This window comes from Calidris pugnax, unplaced genomic scaffold (genome assembly GCF_001431845.1).
Source record: "Calidris pugnax isolate Ruff unplaced genomic scaffold, ASM143184v1 scaffold273, whole genome shotgun sequence".
NCBI classification, from domain to species: domain Eukaryota; kingdom Metazoa; phylum Chordata; class Aves; order Charadriiformes; family Scolopacidae; genus Calidris; species Calidris pugnax.
The window spans coordinates 7,095,702-7,121,894 of record NW_015094508.1 but is presented as its reverse complement, the minus strand read 5'-3'; the positions used below and the strand labels follow the sequence as shown (position 1 = coordinate 7,121,894).

The following is a 26,193-nucleotide window of genomic DNA, read 5'->3' as shown; positions in this document are numbered from 1 at the left end:
GCCTCCTCGGACTAGCACCAGAGAACTACGATTCCCATCACTCCACGCCACACCGCTGCCCCCGGGCTTCTGTAGGACTACATATCCCAGCCTGCAAAGGCGGATGGGGCGGTGGCACCCTCAGCCCACTCGCCCCGGGGCCTTCTGGGGGCTGTAGTCAGCGTGGCGGCGACGAGTTGCATGCTGGGACAGCCGTTTCCCGGCCCGCCGGTATTTATGGCGCCCGGGCCTTGCGCGTAGGTTCCTCCCGTCTCTCCTAGCCGAAGCCTTTCTGCCGCCCGGCGGCGTTTTGGCCCGCCTGCCCTGCCGCGGGGGTGAAGGCCGGCGCCATGGACGTCAACCAGCCCAAGCAGGAGCACTTGCTGGCTCTGAAAGGTACTGACAGCGTTGCCTGACGGTGCCCGCTCCTGCCGCGGCGTCTGCCGGCCCTGCCCTCGGCCCGCTCCCTGCCCTGGAGCCGGCCCTCAGGAGCGCTGCGGTGGGATGGGGTTGGGGGGGGAGGCAGCGCGGTCTCCGGGTTGTCAGCCGGCGGTGGAATAACGTCTCCGGAGAGGAGATCGTTTTTTCCTTCCTCCGCTTCAGAAGGAGAGGGAGCGGCCCGGCCGGAGCGGTGAGGGGGGGGGCGGCCGGGAAACGGGGGCCTGTGAGTGACAGAGGGCCCCGCGCAGGGCTGTGGGGCCATCGCGGCGGCTGCGTGTTATCTGCGCTTTGCATAAGGCTTTCATCACTTATATACTGATATATACTTATATAAGTGGTTAATATATCCCTGAGAAGAGAACCTATTCTAAAAATGTCCTTTCCAGTTCCCTGCTGTCCCGTTTGGTGGGTTGACCAACCAACCCCCCTTCTAATAGTTTTTGCCCCGTTAATTTCGTGTTTAACGCACAGCTACTGGGCTTACATCATTGATTCAGGAGTCACAAATAGCGAAAATAAAAACACATATGTCTCTTGCATACACTGCAGAATTAATACAGAGGTCAAGAGAGCCCGGTAAGGGAATTTGATCATTTCTGCTGGCATTTGGGTAGCAGTAAGTCAGCAACTGAAACACCGAAAGCCTCAATCTACATTCATCTTGTTTCAAGCAGCAGACTGAATATAATATTTACTTCCTTTTTTTTTTAAGTGTTTTTTTATGAAATAAATGTTGCTAGATAAGTAAGAGTAATAAATAGTTGGTTAAAATCTCAATTCTGCAAGTATTGTAAGTCAGTGAGACTGCTCAGATGGATAAAGTAGTGCAGGTGTGCAGATGATTTCAGAGCTCATTTTCTGCCCATTTAGTAGTTTTATAACTCCGTGAGAAAAGGTTTTAATGGTGTCTGTATGTCATAGTAAAATCTGTTAACCATAATTCAAAGATCAAGAAGCCCTTTTTCATGTATGTATACATACATAAAATGAAGCCAGAAACCTGAGAACATCATTAGCTGACATTAATAATGCATTTTGATAGTAATTTATTCAAAGCAAAAAGTTTTATGATGGATCATTTTGCTTTTGTAAGAAATGAATATATTCCTTGGGCTTCTATTGAATTTGGTGCAGTGCCCAGGCTGTAGATTTTGCAAAAGAAGTGAGAAAGGTATCAGGATTTCTTTGTATTGTATCTATTTTAAACAAAGTCTTGACAGTGTAAATGATTAAGCAATCCTAGAGTTTATTGATTTTAGTATCATTGTATATCGCTGATCTCTGGCAGGGAACCTGAAGCAATTGCAAGCTTTTTAGGGCAAAAAATAGGAGAGTAGGAGAGTGCATGTTATGTTTCACAGTAGTTTTTGTAGTTCTCTGTGCACAGATTTAATCTAATATTTGTGTGAAAGAAGGCAATAATATATGAAAGTATAAAGTTGTTAAGGATTTAATTAATCTTTTAGTTATTCTAAAAGTCTACTAAATTAAGGAATTACCAGATTTTTTAGTTAGGGACTAAAAGGTTGGCTGCATGTATTGCTCAGAAGCTCTGAGATTAAAACTAAACGTGTAGTTCTTACATTAAATGGAAGCACACAGCTTCCATTTGCCTGTAGCATTTCCCTTTCAACCTGTGACTTCAAAAACTGCTATATGGTCAGTACTGTTTCGGGAAGGATGTTTGTACCACATATGTTTTCTAGTCGATCTATATGCCCTGGCAGAAAATGTTGAAGTGTAGGAGGAAAACACTTTTTTTAAAATGAGAAAATAGGCAGTAGTAATTGTATGTCTTTTAATATGCATCACAACAATATAGCAAGAATAATAACAGATGGATGGCAGATATAAGATGGTGACAGTAAGAGTAAACATTTATGGGAAGGACAGTGTGGAGTAAACTGTGTGCATACGGATAATATTCAGTGTACTAAAGTTATGCTGGTAATGATGGAAAACAGTTGCTAATGTTCACCTGGGTAAAGTAGAATGTTCTGCTATATATCTCGCTTATTTTTGCTACATGTTGCTTTTTTTGTAAAATATCCTGGCAATGTTTTTCTTAGTATGGTAGTATCTTATTTTTTTATAATACTTCTGCTTTAGGTCCTGTTTTCCACTGATCTTTGCAGCACGGGGCAAGGAAATTCTTGTAAATAAGATCTTTCAGTCTAGATATGAGAATCCTAATCAAGAGACTGTTCCTTTTCTTAAGAGTAACTGGATTCCTACTGTAACAAGCATGGAAGTGGTCTTGCATTATCGACCACATCAGAGAGATCTAATAAAACTGCAGAAATTTGCAGAAGCAGCAGTGAAGGAGTTTCCCATTCGTCAGTTACCAAGATTTACACCCTGGTTTCCAAATGATATATACCAACTTCCTCTCAAACCAAAAAAGCAGCCACCTGTTATTTCTTGTGAGGAAGCAGAAGAGTTGAAACAGCTTTCTACACCTTCAGAATATGGTACAGGATCTCCTGATTATGACTGCACAAAAAATCTCCCTGAGTTTCAGTCTAATGTGAAACACGGACAGACTTTAATCCAAGCACGGGCTGGTTACAGACCAATTAACTTGGAGAATCAAGGAGAACCACCATCTAATGGAAAACAAAAATTGAAAAGGTCTTGGAGTGTCTCTCTCCCTAGCCCTAAGCTTAAAGAAAAGATTCTTCCTTTATCCCAAGAACTGCAAAACAATTTGGAAAGACTAAAACTGCATGCATTTTATAGAGCAAAGTGGACAATTGAACAGTCTATTTGTAATAATCAGAATTTGGAGGACATCTGGATAAAACTGAATAGACTCATCAAGCAGAATGAACTGCCATCTTGCAATGCTACTATCCAAAGATCTGTGGGACAGATATGGATTTTCTGTGATATATTATACTGTGAATATGTGAGAAATATTCTGAGGGAAAAGCTAAGTCTTACTGATAAAATGAATTTGCTTGTGCATAAATTTGGAACTATATTTAGTTTATAATTGTAAGATAGTTTCATAATAAAATTGCTGTCTGAAGTATTAGAGTTTTTAAGCAGCTTAGAATATACAAACTTTACAACGACTGATGAATTACCAAGCAGAAAACCACTTAATATTACTTTTGTACAGTTTTTTTAAACTGTAATATATTTATTTAACTTTCTTTTGCCAGGAGGCTTATGATACTTCTATTAAGATTAGTAAGTTTCTGTTTGGCTTAGGACTGCATTATGTAGCTTTTCTCTACCTTGGTAGTCTAAAAGGAAAAAAAAACACAAAAATAAAAATTCCAGACTATTATGGCAAGTTATGTCAGATAATAAATTTTATGCTTTTAATCAAGCTAAGTATATCGTCACTGTGCCTTTTAAAAATATTCTCCCTTCTCCTAATTTCAAAGTGAGTTTTTACAGTTGCTATAAGGATCTGTAATGATTTTTGACACCGAGACATTTGAGATCTTACTATTTCCTGAAAGTAGTGTGTGGGGTTTTCTTAATGAAGGTGTAGTCCTCAAGTGAAATACAAACTTACTTTCTATTGCATGTAGAATGTACATGTATTGCATGTATCACTGTCTTAGTGATGTTATCCATATTTTACAAGAAATACTAATGAAAGCTTCAGCGGAAGTTGCATGCTGAAAAATAATGAACAACTTAGCATTTGCTGTTTTATGAATGTGGTAATAAGATTATTTTTTTTTCCTGATGTTTCTGGTCTTTTGTCTCTAATTATATTTGGAAAAAAGCACAAACTTCCAGCTACAGGTCAGTAAATTAAGAAATTGTACCTCTATCTGTAAACCTCTCTCTGTTGTCATTATGGAAGGTAAAAGTGTCTGAGGATTTGAATGTGTTTTGGGGTGATAAAAGATTGAGTTTAGTGTGACTTTTTGTCACCTGAAAATAAAGTGTTTCAAGGTCATGCTGTCTCTGCTGAAATTCAATGTTTGGAGAGTCAGTAGAGCAATTAAAAATCGAATCGATATGACTGCAAGGGTGCATATTTCTCTTAGGCACCCTTAGAAACTCCACATAATTTCGCTGTAGCTGGAGGTCTCAAGGTCTGTGGCATCTGGAAAAGGGGGGAAATAACTGAATGGTATTTGTAGATATATTTTTTTAGATTATAATTAACATTGGTCAAATAAAAGTGCACATAAGCATAAAGGAAATCCCTCTGTAAAAACTGAATAAAACCCCCTTGGATTTTTACTTACACTTTTCTTTTGATGACATCCTTACGTTGGAATAACTATACCTTGTTATAGCTATTACATATCTTTTTGTAGTTTAAAATTAAGGACACTGCTCAGTTTGGGTCATTGACATGTATTTCTAAACATTGTTAAGGGGGTCTTGTATTGGTATTTGGGGTGTTTCTGACGTTTAATGTTACTACCTAGCAAAATTAATGTAAAATACTGTCTAGAGAGGATCATTATTAGTTTTAAAGCTTATATAACGAAGTTATTTCATGGAAATAACTTTTCTGAGCTTAACACCAATAGTAACAAAGCTTCTAAGTGCATTAGCATTTTTAAAGATATAATGGAGTAGAATGCAGTGTGATTTGAGTTTTATTTCATGTTGTATTTTGTGTCTAGGATCTTAAAAAGATGAGGTCATCCTGCAAAGATACATTAATTTCTAATACTAATTTAGTAGTCCAATTAAATATGATAACCTACATATATTAATTTATTTGTGTTTTGACTTAACTCCATGATCTATTTAATTATTTATTTATTGTCTTAAGCAGACTTAAGTTGATATGTAACTGTTCCTTTAGAAACAGTCAGCAAGTATTAGTTTATAGTACTTGGGCTTACTGTAGGTTTGAATAAAATTAAGTAACCACCAATAGTACAGTTCCACTATATTTATTTAATATACCAACAAAAGAGTTAATCAAACATATTACTAAACAGGAGAGATCAGTGTCATTGTTCAGTGGTAGCTGTCAGTTTTCTGCTGCTTTGGGTTAGCTTGTACACGAATAATGATACATGCAGAGCTAGCTGTGGACATTTCAACTTGGTAACTGTCATGTAATAAAAAATGAACACCACATTTGGTTTCTCTACAGAATGATTAGTCTTGGGTAGCACCAATGTGCAAGCTGAAATCCAAACTTTCATTTTGTATTTTTCCAGAAATGCTTGATTCATGCACACTGTATAATTCACTGTATACCTTTTTCATTTTCAGTGTTGAATCTGGTTCACTATTTACTCCAGTTTGTATATTTTGAGGATTTTATTTACCTTGTGGTTTTAACCTTCAGAGATAATTTTTCAACTTTTCACAGTAACAAAGGGAAGGCATTATCTTTATTATGTGAAAACTGAGATTGGTTTATGCCGATGCTATCCTTCATAGGTCTGCTGTATGGTAGTATAAGTTCACCAATATAACCCACTACACCAAAAAATATGTTGAAGTAATTGAATATTTTACACAACTGTAAACAGTGAATGCTGAAAGATGTACAGAAGTACAATAAAGATAAAAGCACAATACATGTGTCAGTGCAAGGATGTTGATTAACTTGTAGTCAAGAAAAATCCTTTTATTTTAGTTTTCAGAAAGTGTACAGTTTTATGTTTGTTAAATTTCAAAGAAAAACAAATCAATTATTTTTACATATCTAGATCACCACTTACAGAACAAAGTTTAGCATTTGTAACATTATGATTGCTCTCATGAGATCCTATATGCGAGATTAGGGCTATTGCTTTATATGAATAGGGGGGAATTAATTTAAGATGTGACATATTAAATCTGTAATACAAATAAAAATAATGTAGTTCTGAGTATTCTGATCTAAAATAGCCATTGAAAATAGCAGTTTTTAAGTAGAGGTTCTTTAGTAGCAAGATCTTAATGATTTTTATTTTGTCAGATTTGATAAAATATTTTCTTGTGTGTTCCTGGGGTTTTTGTGATGGTTTGGCTGGTTTGAGCTTAAAGTTTGTGACTAAAAGAAAAGTGGTTGTATAAGTTATGTAGTCTTTTAGAGTTGTAACTCTATCTTGCATGTATTTGGGAGATTAGGATGTAAATGCAATGCTTTGTAGCTTGGAATTTGAAAGGGTCTGTACTAGTCATCATGTCCCAGAATCATAGAACAGGTGCTTAGCCTAGAAGAGGCCACAAAAAATGAAACTGGTGCACTTCTCCTCAAGTGCACAAAGCACTTAAATGTAACAGGTACAAGACCATTAGTGCATAAGATTGAAAGCATATGTTAGCACACCAGGGGGATAAAGCAAGAAGGAGCAATGGCATCACCAGTGCTTATGTATATCAGAGTAGCAGGGAATTTATGTTGAAAAACACCAGGTGATTGGAAAAGGTGTTACCCTTTTTCAGGCTAAGATTTGGTGGTTGTGGGTTTTTTTTGCTGGAAGGAGAGCAAGACAAAATTACACTTACAAGAAATAAATAAACTTGTTTCATTTACCTATAATTTATTTTCTGATTTTTGCAGTGATGAGGCTAACCAAACCTACTTTATTCACTAATATTCCGGTGACTTGTGAAGAAAGAGATTTGCCAGGTATGTCTTTTCTACTAACTGATTATTATGTATGTATTGCATATTATTAGGTTTAAGCAGTGCAAGCTTCTGAGACTTAGATGTCAGAGGAGTCTTACAACCTCCCATAGATTAGGAATATTGCTGCTTCAGATTGTAATCTACAGGAAGATACTAAGGTGATCTCTACAACTCTTGACCTGCAGCTTTGAAAGCTTGGTGATGGTATTGTAAACATTTGACCTCAAAATCTGAGCAATTAGCACACAAGATGGAAGGCAGTTATGAGAGAGAAATGTGTAATTGTAGCAAGTTTGTCTTTACTATCTTCTTTATCTGGAGAAAATGCCGTGGTAACTAGAGCAAAGATATGAATGTTCTATGGAAAATTATTTTGCAAGAATCACTGCTTTTGAATTGTGTTATGCTTGGTGTACAGTCATAAATTGGAAATCCCTGGGTTGTTCTCCAGTAATAGTTGCAGTCTAGAAGTATGAGAAAGCGGTAAAGGAAAGATTCAAGAAAAGAGGATTGTGTGGAAATGCAAAGGAAGCGGGGAAAGAAAGTAAGTGGGATTGTTTAGTTCTGTTACGTAATATGCTTTACTCAGAATTTCCCTTCAGTGTTAATTTGAGCAATGTCTTTGGGATTGCACCCTTCGGTATGTATACTGAATGATTTATTGGACACAAGTGCCCGGAAGTAAGTTGGAATTTGTAGGTAGGCCTATAGATATGTATTTCAGCCCTAAACAAGTTGGATATAAAATTAGTATGTCTAAAATAAAGTGCATCTAAATAAGTGATTGTCATAACTTGAATGTAGACAAAGCGTTAGACTTAACAAATATTTAGATAGTAGTAATTTGATATTTCTACAGGTAATCTGTTTAATCAACTCATGAAAGATGATCCTTCTACTGTAAAGGGAGCAGAAGCTTTGATGCTAGGAGAAATGCTGACTTTGCCTCAAAACTTTGGGTAAGAATGAATTATTGTAACTCTAATGCAGGGTTTAGGATTCATTTATTCACAGAATCACAGAATGATATGGGGTTGGAAGGGACCTCTGGAGATCGTCTAGTCTAACCCTCCTGCCAAAGCAGCTCCACCTAGAGCAGGTTGCACAGGAATGTGTCCAAGGCGGGTTTTGAATGTCTCCAGAGATGGAGACTCCACCACCTTTCCAGAGGGGCAGCCTGTTCCAGTGCTCTGCCACCCTTAAAGAAGTTCCTCCTCATGTTTACGTGGAACTTCCTATATTCAAGTTTGTGCCCATTTCCTCTTGTCCTGTCACTGGGAACCACTGAAAAAAGACTGGCCCCATCCTCTTGGCACCCGCTCTTTAAGTATTTGTAAGCATTGATCAGGTCTCCCCTCAGTCTTCTCCAGACTAAAAAGACCCGAGTCCCTCAGCCTTTCCCCATAAGAGATGTTCCAGGCCCCTAATCATCTTTGTGGCCCTCTGCTGTACCCTCTCCAGCACTTCCCTGTCCTTCTTGAACTGAGGAGCCCAGAACTGGACACAGTACTTCAACTACGGCCTCACAAGGGCAGAGTAGAGGGGCAGGATAACCTCCCTCGACCTGCTGGCCACATTGTTCTTGATGCACCCCAGGATGCCATTGGCCTTCTTGGCCACAAGGGCACATTGCTGGCTCATGGCCACCCTGTTGTCCACCAGAACTCACAGGTCTTTTTCCACAGAGCTGCTCCCCAGCAGGTCAGCCCCCAGCCTGTACCAGGGCATGGGGTTATTCCTCCCCAGGTGCAGCACCCTAGACATGCCCTTGTTGAATTTCATCATCACGTAATGATAATGTGTTTGTTACTTTTCTTTCTTTTTGAACATCATAGTTATCAGTGAGATGTTCAGTTGTCATAAAAATAGTCTGTGGCTTGATTTATAGTGTGACGTAATACATAAATTTCTACTGCCTCATGTTCATTGTCTGCAGCCCGACTCTAAATGTGATAAGGATTGACAGTTCAAAAAATGTGCAGCTGTAGAAGAATTTCTAATGTAATGCACTACTATAAACCACATCTTATGCTAACAGAGTTTATTACAGTGATTTTGTGGGTGCTGTAAGCCATCTTCTTATTCTTCTTAGATTTTTATCTAGAAAAAAATTTGACTTGTTCTTTTTTGAAATTGTTTGTCTTAGAGGGATGATGTTTAGAAGTATGGGTGTGAAAATGCCAATGTAGTTCTGGGATGTGATCTGGCAAACACGTGTGTGTATATATATTTTAATTAAAATTTACAGAATGTTTCGCTGAACCCCCTTTTTTTTAAATAACTCTTACTAAACATTTTAATTTTTTTTAACACAGAAATATATTTCTGGGAGAGACATTTTCCAGTTACATTAGTGTACACAATGATAGTAACCAAGTTGTCAAGGACATACTGGTGAAGGTATGTGAAGATAAACCTAATTACTGGATTTATAAAAAAATAAAATGTGGGTATGGTTTCTGACAAATTCTTGTGCGTTTAATGCTAACATAGAGACTTTAGGAAATACCTGTCACTTTTTCCAAACCAGAAAATAAACTTGGAAATAATAGGACACAAAAATAGAAATTATGATAGAAATATTTTAAAATTAAAAACTAGAAATGTATCTTAAAAATGGACATGTTATAAAGCTGCTCTGGAGGACTGGTGTAGCAAAACTTCCACCACTAAAAAAACAGAGTTATATTTTCTTACTTGCATTTTCAGTGAGGTCTTCAAAGCAAGTATCTGTGAAGCATGCATTGACTTGCCTTTTTCTGATATTTCAAATTAGTTCTTTTCTAGTATATCAGGTATTTGCATTTTCTGCTGAACCGAATGATACGTTGAGAATAGAAATTCCTGAAGTCATTATGAAACTCAATGTAAAAAGTAAATAGAGATTTTTATAAGCTGCCTGTTAAAGGGTTGGACAGTTCATGTATATCTTAGAACTTACCTTTAGCTTTGAATTATATGTATAAAAGCACTGAAGGTGTAAAATGCTCAGTGAAGCCTAGTACTTTATAACAGAAGTTATGTCTCTTTAGACTGCTTTAAGCAGCTGCATTTCTAACCAATGATTTGCTTCTCTGTGTCCAGGCTGATCTTCAGACAAGTTCTCAGCGCTTGAACCTTTCAGCTTCTAGTGCTGCAGTGGCAGAACTTAAACCTGACTGTTGTATTGATGATGTGATCCATCATGAAGTAAAAGAGATAGGAACACACATGTAAGATTTTAAATTTTTCTGTGATTAAATGAGCTTAAATGAAAGTGCAGCACATTCGTGCTATTCCTTTGCTGCTTTGATATAGGCACAAAATTTAAAGTTATTCAAAATTTTTTTAAATATTTTTTTTCAGCTTAGTTTGTGCAGTAAGTTACACTACACAAACAGGAGAGAAGATGTACTTCAGAAAGTTCTTCAAATTTCAGGTATCGCGTGAAGTATTCTATTCTATTAAGTGGGTGAATCTGGAAAATGCAATTAAAACATTTGATGCTTCAAAAGCACTTCTACATACTAAAAATCTGTTAGATTTTAAAAGTGAATCGATAAAAACCATCCATTCAAACTTCACATGAGCTGATAGTTTCTAATTACCATGCAGTTAAACATTTCAGAAATACTAAGTATTACATCTTGTAACTTCTATTAATTTGTTGAGAAGGGCGGGGGGGGAACCCAAAACAAAACCCTACTCTTTAAAGAAAACATTTTTATAGCAGCCAACTTTGTGATTATTTTTAAACAGAATAAGTATTGTTCATTCTGATTTTGACACATCTAACCTTGGAGTTTAGATTGTAAAATTCTGATTTTTCTTTTTACTATGGGTAACCTTTTTTAAATTGGAATTTAGTTGATTGCTTTGCTTAGATTACTTTAAAAAACAATCTAATGTGTTGTATCTAATGTCCACAGAAGTAATTGATAGAGTCGAAACCTTTTGTTCCACCATACAAATTTTAAGACCTAAGATTAGAGTGACTGAGGAAAGCAGGAAATTATTATCTGTGGACTGGTTTGGGCAGGAAAGGGTCTATTTTAGCTGACTATTTAATGGATGTTTATTTTTTAAAGAAATATGCTCATACTTGGGTAAGTGTGGGCTCTCTCCCCTAGAATGGAGGATTAGGTGACATACTTTACTGAATACATTTTTAAATACAGAGTGTCTGGCAGTACAGACACCTTTATCCTTTCTAAGTTTCAAGTGATTTCATTTTGCTCTTTTCTAGTATTCTACCTAGATACTTAAGAAAAAAGCATTTCAGTCTTTAGAAGGCTGAATTGCCATGCACTATAGATAAAGAACACCTGAGCGCTGTTAGTACTTGTGGGCCTTGAAATGGCAGATATTGATTAGCCAAAGATGATTCCAAGCAATCCCTGGGAAATCACTGCCTATCAGTTTTCATGTTATAATATCCTCTGAACCCAGAACTCTGGGTTCAGTGTTTCTTCATCTTTATTGAAGCTGATTTTTGTCTTTGTGTGTTTTATCTTGCTCTCATTGTGAAATTGATTTGCTTTCAGTTTCTCCATTCTTTGTTCCCCAGGAGTTCAGTATTCTGTCCCTCCTAGGCCTTCTCTGATCTCTGACCACACCTGCAGGCTTCCAGTTCTCATCTTCTCTCCCTTCCATACTGTTCTTCTTGCCTTGTTCAAGCTGTCAATTTGATACAGAAACTTAATTGTACACGTTTTTCAGGGGTTTACATGCATATTGTAAATTCTGTACTCTTAAACTGAATCCAACACAGGCAACCTTAAAGCTAAGACCAGCTGTCTGTCAAATTAGAAGCTCTTCCTTGAAAGGAGGAGGCATAAAACCTGCTCAAAAAGTATATATACACTTTAACACTACCCTATAAATACTCTCTGATTCATTGTGAGAAAAACACTTCACTGAGCAATTTTGGTTGTTATTTTTTAAACTTGACGTGGAGACACCAGCTAGAAAATCTGAGAACGAACAAAAAGAATGGTTACAGAAAACTGAGCAATGTCTCTACAGAAGGAATTGATAGCTGCTAGTGATCAAGGTGCCACCGGCTATTCTATAACCAAAAAAAAAAAAGCATTTTCTCTTTGACTTAGTCTCAACTTTTTCAGTTATGTTTTCTAGTATCTTTAAGTTGAACTAGTTGAACTAGTGTTACAGTTGGTTTGACACTTAGTATTTTTTTACACTTGAAATTTACTGGAATGGATGGAAAGACTTTGTTTATCAAAAAGTGAGAAAACATCAGCATTTAGGGGAATTAATAGGAAGCTCACTGAAGCAAAGTATTTGGTGGAAAAAACCAATCAAAAAACACCTAAATTAAAAATTTGACTTTTCTGACTAAAGAGAGATAGTTATGATGACTTGAGAGATTTGAACATTATGCCTGTTATAATGCAAAAATCTCTATGAAGATTACTTTTTAATCTTTAATTCTTCAGGGCTAAAGTATTTATTCACAACTTGGAAGTTTAGATGTGTCTCAGGATGCAATACACTCATATGTAAACAAAAATTTCCCTGTGTGAAGGTAACTAAATGTCTTCAGCAAGATAAGTCAAATTAGTTTCATTACAAGTGTAATAGAAGATTATTTCTTTCAGTTACATAAGTGTATATCCATTTCAGGTTTGAATGTGTAAATGTGCACTTAAGAACCAACGCTTTATTATCACCTTTTATCTCATCAAAATGTTTTCTCTTGCTGATTTAATATCATGCGATTAAAGTGATTTATTGGCTTTTTATTTCTTGTAACAGCTGTGTTTTCAAGAAGGAAGTGAAGCCTAGTAATGGTTTGTTACTTAAGTCACATGAGTAGTTCTCTACTTCATTTTTTAGAGAAGCCCTTAGCAACTCTTATTTGATGCAGAACATTGAAGGACTTGTAAATATTACATTGTTCTTACTCATTCTTGAAAGCAAGTGCAGACCACTTCAGGATACAAGATGGATATAATGTTATCTTAAAGACATGGATTTACTTAGTGCACTGAATTTGTCTGGTTCTGTGAGAGGCCAGTGCTTAGGTGGAGAAATATTTGTTTTCAGTCTGAGAAAACCACTCCATAGCGAAGCAGTCAAGTGTGCAAATAAGAAGCAGCAAGTATATACTCTGAATTGTGAGGCTTTAGCTGATTGTATCATAGATTCCATTATGTACCTGTTCTGTGTAAGATAAAAAATGAAATAACACTTTAGTAAAGATCCTAGCACTTACTAACAAATAAGTGAAGTTTAACTTATGCCTTTATGGTGAAGTCATCTCAGAAACCAATTGTCAGTCTATCTTTTTCTATTTCATTCAGGTTCTTAAGCCGCTAGATGTGAAAACCAAATTCTACAACGCTGAGGTAAGTGAGAGCTGTGTATATTTGGGTTTGTTTTGGTGTGCTGGCCTTATTACTTCACATTAAGCTGTTAGATTAAATTCAAAGAGCTTCTTAACCACACATGTTCGTGAGAAAAAATGATCAGTTCTAAAGGGGAAAAAATAGGTGGTGCTTAGTATAATTTTGTGTAAAAATAGATATTCTTTTGAGGAAGGGGAAAAGAGCTGGTAACTAAGGCAGACATGTGAGGACCTTAATGCAATTGACCAGCAATTTTGCATATTTTTTGCTTTCCCCTGAACTCAAATATTTCCAGTTATTGCTTGTATATTTAGGTTGATAGAATGCTTACTGTAAGGGAGATTAATTGTCCACAAAATGGATAATAATTTACTAGATTGGGAAATTTAAATTATTGAACAGTGAAACTTCCCCAAGGTAAACACGACCCCTCTGTTCAATAATTTAATGTTTAGGTTTGTGGCAGTTATACACAGTGCTTCAAAACTAATGACCTTATATGTCTTGTATATTTATTTGGACATACCTAGGCATCTGTCTTTGGCTATTTATGGGAAGAATTTTAACTGAAGGTGACACAGATAGTGGAAACTCTTACAAATTACATACAGCATTCCCTGTGGATATATGTATTACATTTATCTGTTGTAGGGTATAAACTTCCACAATAACTCATTACATAGGAAGTTGGGACAGTTGTCTTCATCATTATCACTACTGAGGAAGTAGCTTAATTTTGTGAGTATCATATTCTGCATCATTTGTATGAAGTTCAGACTGATACTTGCAAAGTATTTTGAGAGCTTCCATTATGAGTGTTAAACTCTTTCCATAATCCCTGCAATATGGCCAGCTATTACACTGCTAGTCATTTAATCGAAAACCTTCATCAGTATTCATAAACAGTTTATTTGAAATAGTTTAAAAGATAGAGTGAAGTTGTAGGCGTTTTGTGTTGCAGTGAATAGTACATAGGAGAGAAAAAAAGTGTCAGTGAGAGGAGAAGAAAATGTATGGAATTTTGCCAATTTGAGAAATAGCTTGTGTTAAGCTAAGTAGAAAATATTTTATTCTCCTCTTTTTTCTTAACTAAGCAGATATGTGCTATGAATTTGCATGTAGAAAGCAGAGAGTCTTCCGATGTATTTTTCTAAATATTAATCTCCATCATAGTCGCAGCTGGGGTCCATCATGCAAGATAATGGCTAGAGAGGTGTGAAAGGTATATTGGTTCCCCTTCCTGAGAGTGTCAATAAAGAAAATAGAAAACAGAAACAACAGACAAGAATTTCTGGTCTATATACGAGTATTCCAGGTGGAAAGATCTGTATTGTTTAGAGTTGTGCAGGAAATTTTCCATAAAGATTTTCCCTCTGCTGTGAATGAGCAACATGTAAATTAGGAGCCATATAATATATAGAGTGTAATTTATGTAGAGGGAGGATAAAACAAGGCATAGGTCATAAGTGATTTAAATATCATAGTACAGAAGAAAAGAGAAATTTTTTCTTAAAAATATCTTGGTACATCTGTCTTGGCCACAGGCTTCAGTCCTTAGGTTGACCACATGTGAGATACTGAGTAGGGTCAGAACATAAGCACATAGTCGAGTGCTTTATAGAACTGGTGTTATCTGTATATGGGAATGTCTGGAAATGCCTTCTCCTATGATTTAAGAACAAAAATAATCCTAAAACACTAGGTTCCTCTGGGAACAAAATAAACTTGCATTTTGTGTGCATATTATATAAATGATTCAGATAGAAAATATATGTTGGGGGAAAGAGGGACAGATACCTTAAATTAAATGTTGCCATCTCTCTGTATAAATTTTGGGTTTTGCTGAAACACTTCCTACTGCATGGAAATAAAAACCTCTTTAAGGTAAATTCTGGGCAAACTTCTGACATGGGTCAAAAGTATTCTTTTCTTATGAAATTGTTTTACTGATTGGCCTTGATAAAGGACTTCATAAACTCCATTCCTCAGTTAACCACTGATTCCTCATGATAAAGATCTATGAGAAGCTTTGGTGTCTGAGTTGGTATTTGTGGGGTTTTGTTTGGTTTTTTCCTCCTTGTAAAGATTTTAAAAGGCTGCTTTGATGCCTTTTGTTCTCCCTGTTCAGGAATTTATGCAACTCCCATTTCCATAGTTATCCATATGATTGACTGAAAAAAAATCCTTTAAGATTTTAGATTATATTAACTGAGCAATTTTCATTTGCCTAGCAAACTGATGTGGTACCATTTATATTTTAATTCTGAAAGTAAATTCTGAATTCTAAAGTGCTGTTATCTGTTGTGACCACAGAAGATAAAATTTAAAAACATAGAAATAAGTCTTTGGTTAGATGTTGTATGTGATATTATGCTGCTGTCAAAGCACCAAGACCTTCATCCTGAATATTAAGAAAGACTTACCTTTGGGAGCAGGGAAGAAAAAAATTGGTATGTGTCAGTTATTAGTTAAGGTATTAAAGGTTGACTAACCAGTTAAACTGTTGCCATTAATATTACAGATGTGATGTTACCTATTCAAAAAGTCTGTCACTAAAATTATTTTCTACTAAAATTTTAATCCATAATGTAATTTTTTTCTAAGGCAAGGAATGATGCTGAATCTTAATTTTCTTGCTTGTTGCTCGTATTGCAGTAGCATCCAAATCAAGTTGATCACTGAAATTCGTGCATAGAACGCATGCCCTGTCGCCCTAACCTGCTACACCCCTGAGACTGAATTACCTGCCCCAGCCTGTAGAAAGTATCTCGCTGAATTTGGCATGCCTCGGAAAAGGCCCTGTAAAAGGTCCTGTTCCTGCAAACATGCATAGGGAGACAAATATGCAGACACTTAAGAAAACAAAGCTTGCAATTTAAATTGAGTTTTTGGAATGATGGATATTCAAAGAAGAGTTTTTCCTGATTAAGTTATGCCAAATTTTGTTATAAGCTGCGGTATTGCAGCTTTGCTGGAACACATTCCCACATTATTTTTAAGACCTTATGTATGTGGATACTTCAAATTATCTGTAAAATAACATGGACTGTTTTTCCATTTCATATACAACCCATTGCATGGATTTAAATTCCAGACAAACTTTAAACTTGCTCAAAAACTAACTCTCTTTTTTGGGTCAGTTTGTTCTACCATATCTTACCTGTGATTTGTGTGCCTAAGGCTCTACTTTGGATTGGTTCTGAAGCAAAGCTAGTAAACCATGTAACCATACTAGCTGTAACTTATTAGAAACGTAGTTGTCATCTTTGTTTGCATCCATTTTTGTTTACGTTTCTGTCTTACTAATGCTATCTTGTTTAGATGGTGCAAAAAAATGCAGAAATGCATTTTGTTTGAAAGTTAGCCTCCTTTTTCTTTAACATTTAACTCTAATTTCTCTAATGTGTTCTTTTTTTTTATTTTCCCATTAGAGTGACCTCAGTTCTGTGGTAATTTTTATTTATTTTTTTATAAATATGTATGCTTTTTTACTTGCCTATCTGCCTCTGTGCTTGTTAACATTCTTTTAAAAACATAATGGAAAAGCAATGTTTGTTCTGCATATCATGAACTGACATTTTCTCATCTTTATATGTGCAGCTGATCATTTAAATGGTTAGCTCTTTCTTTAATACCCATTGTTGAAACTAAAAGTTGATTATTAGAGACTCTTGCTGGTGGAGGTCCTCCTATAAAACACCTCACCAAAATTTGACTAGATTGATTATTTGAGAATGGGAGTTAATCCCTTCTAAAATTTTGCCGCTTTTGACCCATAGAAATGAAGGTTTTACTACAGCACTGCTTGTGTAAGCTGTGACACAACTTTTCACATCTGGTTGGTGGAGACAGTGGGTTTGAGGAGAGAGCAGCAGTTGGATGTTCTTCCTTCCTTTTGCTAGCTGGAACTGTGCTTTACAACTTTTAACTGCATGTAACAGTTGATGAGTTAGAATGGTACTTCTGCAGTCTGATTTCACTTTTAAGGTGTGCCATGTATTAAAATAAACTGCATTCTTCTGAAGTACTTAAAGGTTTTTACTCTTTTTAAAAAATGTGATGCTAAATCAATTTAGGGATAACACAAAACTAATTTGCTTTTTCATTATGCTGCTTGTTTTTTCTTTTCCCTTTCAAATTAGCTTTTTCTAAATTTCTGCCTATGGTTGCTGCATTGAAAACAACTAAAATTCGGGTAAATGGACACTTTGAGCAATGGATCTATGGGATATAAACAGTATCAATTTAAGTGACAGTCAGGTGGTGGTAGTAATGATGACTGAGAGCCATGGCTTAGTTGCGGTTATTCCCAGCACCTTCTCCAAGCGTGAGGTTTGTCCGTAACACATGGCGCTTGCACAGTTTTCATTACTATATATATATATATTTATATACTGTCAACTGGTTTGTGTTTAACATGTTTATAAGGTACAACAAATCGTTCCAGTACCATTCTGTATTCTTCTTCTAACAGAATGCCTTTTGAGACTAAAAATATTTGGACTATTTTGTCCCACTTTTATTTTGTAATTTACAAGCAGGACTCCATTATATATAATGAAATAACTTATTTACTTTGATTAAAAAAAACTGTAAGCTTCCTTCCACCCTCCCCATAAAAATGCTTTGTTTTTTTTTTTTAATTTATCATAACAAAATACCCAAACTGCTTCATAATAAATTTTTAGGAAAGAATATTTCAGTTGGAAGGGACCTACAATGATCATTTAGTCCAACTGCCCGAATGACTCCTGTAAATGCAGATTTGGTAGAACCTTTTTTTTTTTTTTAATTGGCATTTCTTTGGCTTTGCTTTTCAGTATTCCAGAGGCTTATGTGTCTCATAGACTGAGCCTTCTGTAATTATTCTATCCTGAGGTTTTACAGTTGCAAAGTGACTTCACTGGTCTGCAATGCCAAAGCAGCAGTGAGGCAAACACATCTCTAGTTCAATGTTTTTTTCAGCTTCTGAAGTTTAACGGTCTATAGTTTTCATTCCTATACTACAATTGGTCCTTATATGCCATCTTCAGGCATAAGTTTCATTTAACAGATATGTCTTGCAGGATGTCTCGAAGGTAGAGCACCAGTTAAATTGGTGGATGCACGTAATACTGGTAACCATTGGCATTGCTGTGATGCAGCTGAGTGAGAAGAGAGGCTGGTTTTTGCTTTTCAGCCAGTACACCAATGTTTTATAGTAATAATAAATTCCCTGAGCATGTACCTGAACTATTTTACTTCAGTTAAAGAAAAACACATACACTTATTTTAATTTTTTTGTAGAGCTTGATGCACTAGTAATCTGGCATGGCATGTCATTGTGCACTGCAATTCCTTACCATTTATTCTATTTTTTCTTTTTTTAATAAGTTGGATTCAAACTTGAGTTGCTATTAAGTTGATGAAAGTCTTGGGAAGTGGTGATCTAATGCATTACAAATAAGTAATAGCTAGAACATAGTGAAATTATCCCACATCCATTGTTTGGCAAGATACCTGTTGACTAACACTTTTGCTCCTGTTGTTACTGGGATTAAGGTTTTTTCTTGCATTAATTAATTTGATTTGCAGGCATGAACTAAACACATGTGACTTTTTTTTCTTTGACAATAGGACTCTACTCGTTTTAATATAAATTCATCACGTTTTCAATAACTTGCACTTGTTTTCTTTTCAGACAGATGAAGTGTTTCTGGAAGCTCAGATTCAGAATATCACGACCTCTCCAATGTTTATGGAGAAGGTTTCTTTAGAGCCGTCTATGATGTACAATGTTGCAGAACTGAACACAGTTGACACAGCAGGGGAAAGGTATGTTCAGATTCAGGATATTTGACTTCGTGAGATAAAATCATTACTCAGCAAGTTGTCTGTAACGGAAAGGTGGTACTTTGATTAAAAATATCAAATTCCTGTTATGTATTCAGCTAGAAAAGCTGTTACAGTTTTCTTTTTATAGAAACTATTCTTAAAACTTCGTCATTCTACCTAGTGGAAAATGACTCAATCCCCAGATATTGGTAGGATGGATGACCTGATAACATGAAAATATACTACTTCTTCAGTATCTCCTATTTTAAATTTAGCCCCCATCTGATTCTGACTTGATCTGTGTATACATAATTAGGCTTACAGGACCCATCTGACTTGCCCTTGCTTCCTTCTGATAGCCTGGTAACTGTTTTTAGTTGTTCTAATCAAGATCTAGCAAGGCAGCAGTCAAGGTGAATTGGTGGAACACCCTCACAGGATCTTAGAATATAAAAGTTTGTCATGCTGAAATAAATTAAATATCACTTAGTGTCACTTAGTAGAACACCAAATATGAGAAGAATTCTCTACTGTGTTCAGTAAACTGTTGTGGATACAAAAGCTTGTGATATATGGGTAGGAGTTAAATTCAGCTGTTTGTGCTTTGCAGTTTCTTGGGTTTTTGGAGGAGGTGATGTTTGGGTGCTTCTGCTGTGGGCGCTGAAGCAAAAATTCTGTCTTTTCCTTGCCTGTCAAAGGGTTCACCTGCAGCCTAGAGGAGCGTTGTTCTTATGAAGTGTTTGCATCTGCTGTAATGGTTCTTGTCCTGAATGGGAATCTTAAGCTTGCGATCACTGAGATTTACTGAAGGGAACCAAATAGCAGAAGTAAAATTACCATCATTGTTTAAATGCTAAGATGCCAAATAATAAATTGTAATGTAACAAAGTGGATTTTCACCTCAGTTCTCTCTGGCTCAGATGAATAATTTTTTTCCCCTGTTCTTGGTACTACATAAATTCTAGAATTGTATTCTGTTGTGAAAACACAAAAAATTTCTCTGTTTCGCGATGAATAAAACACATACACACAGTAAGACTGGTGAGGGATGGAAAAAAAGGTTGTATTCTTAAGTTTTCTAAAAGTAACTGTTTAAGACCCAATGTTTTTTTTCTTTTAGTGAGTCTACTTTTGGTTCAAGGACTTATTTACAACCCATGGATACACGTCAATACTTATACTGCCTAAAACCAAAACAAGAATTTGCAGAGAAAGCTGGAGTAATAAAAGGTGTAACAGTTATTGGTAAACTAGACATTGTATGGAAAACTAATCTGGGTGAACGAGGAAGGCTGCAAACTAGCCAACTCCAAAGAATGGTAAGTTTAACTTAAGCATCAGTTTAACTTTGCATCCATTTTTAAGGTAACTCAATGAACAATGTAATAATGACTTGAAGGAAAAGTTCAAGCTGTTTACTTTCTGGACCTCATTCTGAATTCACATGTTTCCTTAAGTATTTGAGAAAGTTATTAAATATATTTGGTCAGTGAAATGTGTAAAAAACACTATTCCAAGGGACTGTAGCTGAAAAAATGCATTCTTGTTCCTTTTACTTTTGTGAATGGCAACATTATTTGTTTTGTTGAGGATTTATTTTCTGGCACGTAACATGCCTGTCTTTTTCCACAGCACTGAACAACATAACTTAATGAATTGTGCACTTGAGTTGCCAGAATCAACTAACCAATGTATTTTGTACAGAGGTTACAATAAAATTAACTTCTTGGATGCCATTTGGCAACAAACTGAAAAGCACTGATAAAAGAACTCCTTTAATTATGCTGTTGACATAGCAGTCTGCTGTCCAATTCATAGACACTTTAGCTTCAAGTAATAATTTTTATGTATCAGATAATACTGTTTATATTTCATGTCCATGGTTTTGATTGGAAATCTATTCTGATTGATTTAAAAATTATTTGTGAATTCTAAGTTGTAATTACTGGCTTGCTTAAGTCTGCAGCACAAGCTGTCTACTCCAATGCCTAACCTGATTTGCATCTTTTGAATTGAGGATGGTGTAATATGGGAGAAAAGTAAAAAAACTTTGACAATTGAATCTTAGTCTGAGTTTACAAAGCCTGTAATTGGGTTTCTGTCCCTATCTCTCCTCCTGCCCCATCTTCTAGTAAATTGATCAATAATGTAGGAAAAATACTTTGACTTGGACCTAGGCAAGCAAACCTGGATCCTGGAAATTCACAGCTAAGTCACTAAAACTTGTATTTGTTTTTTAATTGTGGTGTTAAGTATCTGTATAAACCCATCAGATTAGAAACTGCCCTTTTTTTCCTAAACTTAGTTACTCCTGTTACTTTGCAACTTTTGGCTTGTTTTTTAAGTAATAAACTGTCCCATTTTCAACTGACCTTTCCTATAATTTCTTTCAAAACATTATTTTTTTTCCCTTCCCTAAATCAGTGTTTTCTCGCTCTTCATCCCTTCTTGTTGAACCTTTCAGAATTGCGCTTGAAACACAGTGGTGATTAATACGCCTCCATACTCCAGGATTAGTTTTAGTCATCCATCATTGTTTTGTGCTAGTGATTGACAGAGAAACATGAGTTATTTTGTATACCTTGAACAACATTTGTCTTTTGAAAAGCAGCAAACAGTTTTTGGTTTTTTTCCCCTTTGAGTTGGAGTGCAGCTCTCTCTCATCTTCTCCTCATCCTTTAAGTGCTATCAGATTGTTTCATTTTTAGGCTCCCTTCACTTTCCATCATTTTCCTCCTAATCCATTGCAATGCTTCCCCCATAGGCCCTGAATTTTATGCGTACTGTGTCCCTCTGTCACTGTTTTGATTCAGATCTGGAATGCACTTTTGAAATAAGTATCCTGGATCACCCCCACATACCGTAATTTGAGGGGTTTCATGGAGTGATCTGGGAATTCACAACTATCTTTTGTGTGACATTAAACCAGACATACATGTCCACACTATGGCAAGGGTGCTCCACTGGTTCATGGGCATCCCATCCAGGACTAGAATAGAACCAGTCCAAAGTTAAAGAACATTATTCTTGAGTAGCACAAGCAAGGAGTTTTCTAGTTGATTCCATACTCTGAGCAATTCTCATTTTTGGATGAGAAGTGTGTTCCTTCTTGAGACGTTACTGCAAGGAAGGCCTTTACATTTAGGCACCTGTTCTGGCAGGTATCTTGTTGTTAAGGCCAACAGGTATGTACTGATTTAGGTCTTCTTATCTGCTTTTATTCTATCTTTGATTTGGTCAATTGCTGCTAAGTTTATTATATGAAATACTGCTTCTATTGATGGTTTGTTTGTTTTTTTTAACGTATCTCTCTTAAAGAGTCATCTAATGTTACTCAAATTCCCCATTGTTTAGGAAACTGGGTATAATTTTTCCAGTAGAGTCCTTCCAGTGACCTAATACAGCTGAAAATACTTGCCTTTTTCCACTGCTGGATAATTACTTCTCTTGAAAGGTTCAAAGCTCATTTATGTTGCTCAACTGGTCTGAAGTCTCCATTGTTTTGGCATCCCTTTGCTCACTCTAATGTCCAATTTAATATGCTTTCTAAAATGTCATCTGTCTTGGGGCTGTAATGAACTGTATATGAGTAAAACCTGTCCCCAACCTGTCAGTTACTGGCTTTCTGGACCTCTTTGGAAATATCTTTTAATCAAGCTGGAAATGTAACTTTTACTGCAGCATCCTTCTATCAGCAGAATTGGAACATGTCACAACTAAGTGTTGTCAGGCAGGACAAATTTTCCCCTTGTTTTTTTCCTTATGGTCTGTCATTTGTGGGCATTGAAAATTGAAAGATTTTTATCTGCATGTTATTATCTTGAATAAGCCCTGGTTGGTAGTAACTAGCATATTTATCATAGGTTTGTTAGTAGACCATATGAAATGTGTATGGCTCTTGGCAGAATTGGATAGTTGGCAAATATTTGTATCATGTGCCTTTCTAACTGGTGGCAATTGATTATTTTGGCCGACATTTGGAGGACTGAAATGGCAAGGAGAACGAATAATCTCTTATTTCTTAGGGTGTGGAATAGTGGTGGGTTTATGCAGGAAAACTCTACTTATGTTGTCCATAGTATATCCGTTATCTGCCTAATGGTGAGGTCTTAGACAAAAGCTGATCTTCTTAGGAACTGTATATGGGTATTTAAACTTTATGGATGTGAACGATCTGAAAAACTTAGTAATAAAGATCATCCTAGTCTACTGAATTGTTAAACCTATCAAGGTGGTAGTCATCAGTAGAGAATGGAGCACTATTTTTGGGTACAAATCAAAACCAAAAAAAGTCAATCTTGTTTCTTCAAATTCTTCTTATTCCAAGCTTATGAAAATGTAAAACTTGTAAATGCAAACCTGAGTAGTAAAAAATTGAGGTTCACTATGCAGCATCTGAGAGTATACGTTCTTGTACCTTCTCAGGCTCCTGGATATGGCGATGTAAGGCTTTCTTTGGAGACCATACCAGACACAGTGAATTTGGAAGAACCTTTTGACATTACATGTAAAATAACAAATTGCAGGTAATGATGTCACGTGATTCTTGTGCTTTTTCCTGAGTGGGTTAGTTGCAGCTATCTTTGCTTCATTTTTCAATGCTTTCTCCTGAAATAATGCAAACCTGGTCTTTACTGTGAGTAAAGAAACTACTTGAAACTCATCTTTTGGAACAGCATTTTTAAAAATATCAAAGAAACGAAAAAACTTCCATTGTGATCTGCTAATACTATTTGAACTAGGGAGACTGCCAAAAATCTGTAGTGGAATTCCATGGAACTGGCTACAGTACCATTTAAGATTGCACCCCATACTTAAATCACAAATCACCTTTGTTCTTCTTAATCTAGCAACAAAATGAGTGCATATGTAGGATTTTCTTTAACTACAAGTAATATCATCAGAATAAACAATGCCATTTGTATCCAGTCTGATTTTACTACTGGTTCTGCATCACTGCTAGGGTACCTGCTAAACATTGTCACTGTAATCTTTTGTACATCTTTACCCATGCTTTGATTTGATTTGTGTTTACAATAAGATCTATGGTAGCCCTTTACCCAAAGGGTTGCAAGAGTGATGTTTAAATAAAGTAATTCTAAATAGAAGTTGAAGCCAGGGATAAAGTCTGCAGATACTTCTTGTGAAAATCTTGTGCTGCATCCAAAATGTGGGCAGCATTATACTATCCAGTATTGCTAAACCCATGACAGGATGCTCGTGTTGGACAAAGCTATATGCAACTGAATTACTGCACTTCACAGTGAGTCTTGCTTGCTGCCTTATAACTATTTATAAATGCTTGCTTAATAGTAAGCTGAATAATGAAGTAATCAAACTTTTACACGTCTGCAGCCCTTGAATGTTAAAAAGAAAGCCCACAGGTTTATTCTTTTTTTTTTTTCAATTTCCTCTAGCAGTGAAAGGACTATGGATCTGGTCTTAGAAATGTGCAATACTAATTCCATCCACTGGTGTGGAGTTTCAGGAAGGCAACTTGGAAAGCTGCACCCAAGTTCGTCCCTCCATCTTGCACTGACGTTGTTGTCTTCAGTGCAGGGATTGCAAGTAAGTCTTCATAGCACAGTTTTGATAATAAACAACTGTTTTATAAGCTTAGTAATTCTTCCTAATAACAACTTTTATAAATATTTTCTCTTTCTAGAGTGTCTCTGGCTTAAGACTTACAGACACATTTTTGAAGAGAACATATGAGTATGATGATATTGCACAGGTCTGTGTAGTTACTTCAGAAGTCAAACAGAGCTGAAGAAAAAATTCTGCATTTCTACTGGGCTTTTTTTGGTTTTTTTGGACCAACTTCTTGATGTTTTTGCAGCTGAATCATATTAAAATGTGTACAAACAAAACCAACCCCCCCCAGTATCTGTAAATGTAACTGTGTTATTTAATTTTTCTGATCATTTTTGAATGTTTAAAAATCTTTAAAACGTGTGCATATGCATTTTATCTCCTGAAAATAAAGCTTTTGAAAAGTGTAGCTCTAGCAAATTACATTGCATTAACAGCACCTTGGGGCAGGGGGGTGAGGCTGATGTGAAACAGTGGCACTTTGTACTTATTTTTGTGACTTAATTATTTTTTTTAAATATTTAAACAGTTTTAAAATTTTCTTTTCTGACAGAACTGCTTCAGTTTGAAGGAACTGGCCTCTTACAGACAAGTTCCTGGAATCCAAACCCCTAAAAGAAACGCTTTGGTGTAGCTGGCCTGGCAGTGCATTTGCTTGGTAGGTGGCACAGCCACTAGAACTAGAGGCTGAGGGAGGCAGCTGGCACTGCTGAGGTGCCAGCAGCTATAGAAAGCAGAGTCTCAGCCAAAGAATATGCTGGTTTTGTCTTGGTCTTTGGAAAGGAGTAATACCCCAGATCTGTCCCAGTTTTGTGGAGAGCTGTGCCTCCCTGCAACACAGGGGGAATACTGTGAACAGCCATGTTACTTCCCAATTAGCAGGGAACCGAAAAATAAAATAGCAGAACTCAGGCATTTTTTAAACTGAGGCAGTGCAAATACTCTTCCCATCCAAGAAGCATTTAAATAGTTTTTATAGGAAAATGAGGGAGAAAAACCCTGAATGGCTGCCCTAGATCGGGTTCTCCAAAGCATATGCAGGAAGGAATTCAGGACTTGGTAGAGCACTGAAATGTACTATTCCCTTGCTTTGTTCTGCCAAAGGATGTAAATATTTTTGGCTGATGTATCTAAGGTCACCCAAAGGTAGCCTTTTAATACAGAAAATGGTGACTCGCTTTCCTGGTTTAACTAGTGTTAGAGATTCTACTCAATGGCTTGTCATATTTTTTTCTACTATATTGGCACTTAGCAACTTTACTTAGTTTGACAGTATTTTACTTAAGGTTTTCCTGTGTATAAAATCTTTAAGTGTAGAATTCAATTTAAAAATATTAGATAAATTCAGTAGCTGCTTAGTAATTTGAGGGAATGAATCCATAGAGGAAGAAAATATTAAAACTATATCCTGCACATCTAATAAAATGCTGATTAACCAATATAAACATGTAATTAAAAAAA

The 26,193-nt window shown here is 36.1% G+C and overlaps 1 protein-coding gene across 5 annotated transcripts; it reads left to right on the top strand.

Annotated features, from left to right (window-relative positions):
* The first annotated feature begins 187 nt into the window (after positions 1-187).
* On the top strand, positions 188-25,141 carry TRAPPC13 (trafficking protein particle complex 13). 5 transcript variants are annotated; one of them, XM_014964915.1, is made up of 13 exons: positions 188-375; positions 6,911-6,979; positions 7,839-7,938; positions 9,295-9,379; positions 10,064-10,191; positions 10,325-10,397; positions 13,282-13,326; positions 16,758-16,775; positions 19,007-19,140; positions 20,261-20,459; positions 23,566-23,666; positions 24,561-24,708; positions 24,806-25,141. In XM_014964915.1, the coding sequence occupies exons 1-13, from the start codon at positions 330-332 to the stop codon at positions 24,908-24,910; spliced, it is 1,251 nt and encodes a 416-aa protein (XP_014820401.1). In that variant the 5' UTR covers positions 188-329; the 3' UTR covers positions 24,911-25,141. The 5 variants fall into 5 exon arrangements, with proteins under 5 accessions (XP_014820401.1, XP_014820399.1, XP_014820402.1 ...); XM_014964913.1 differs by having other exon boundaries at positions 24,558-24,708; XM_014964916.1 differs by lacking the exon at positions 16,758-16,775 and having other exon boundaries at positions 24,558-24,708; positions 24,806-25,030.
* The last annotated feature ends 1,052 nt before the right edge of the window (positions 25,142-26,193 follow it).

Bases quoted from the DNA above. Each gene is read 5' to 3' on its own strand.
- TRAPPC13 (XM_014964913.1), top strand. From the start codon at position 330: ATGGACGTCAACCAGCCCAAGCAGGAGCACTTGCTGGCTCTGAAAG. The intron at 6,980-7,838 runs GTATGTCTTTTC...ATATTTCTACAG, and splicing joins TGAAGAAAGAGATTTGCCAG to GTAATCTGTTTAATCAACTC. The intron at 24,709-24,805 runs GTAAGTCTTCAT...TTCTCTTTCTAG, and splicing joins CTTCAGTGCAGGGATTGCAA to AGTGTCTCTGGCTTAAGACT.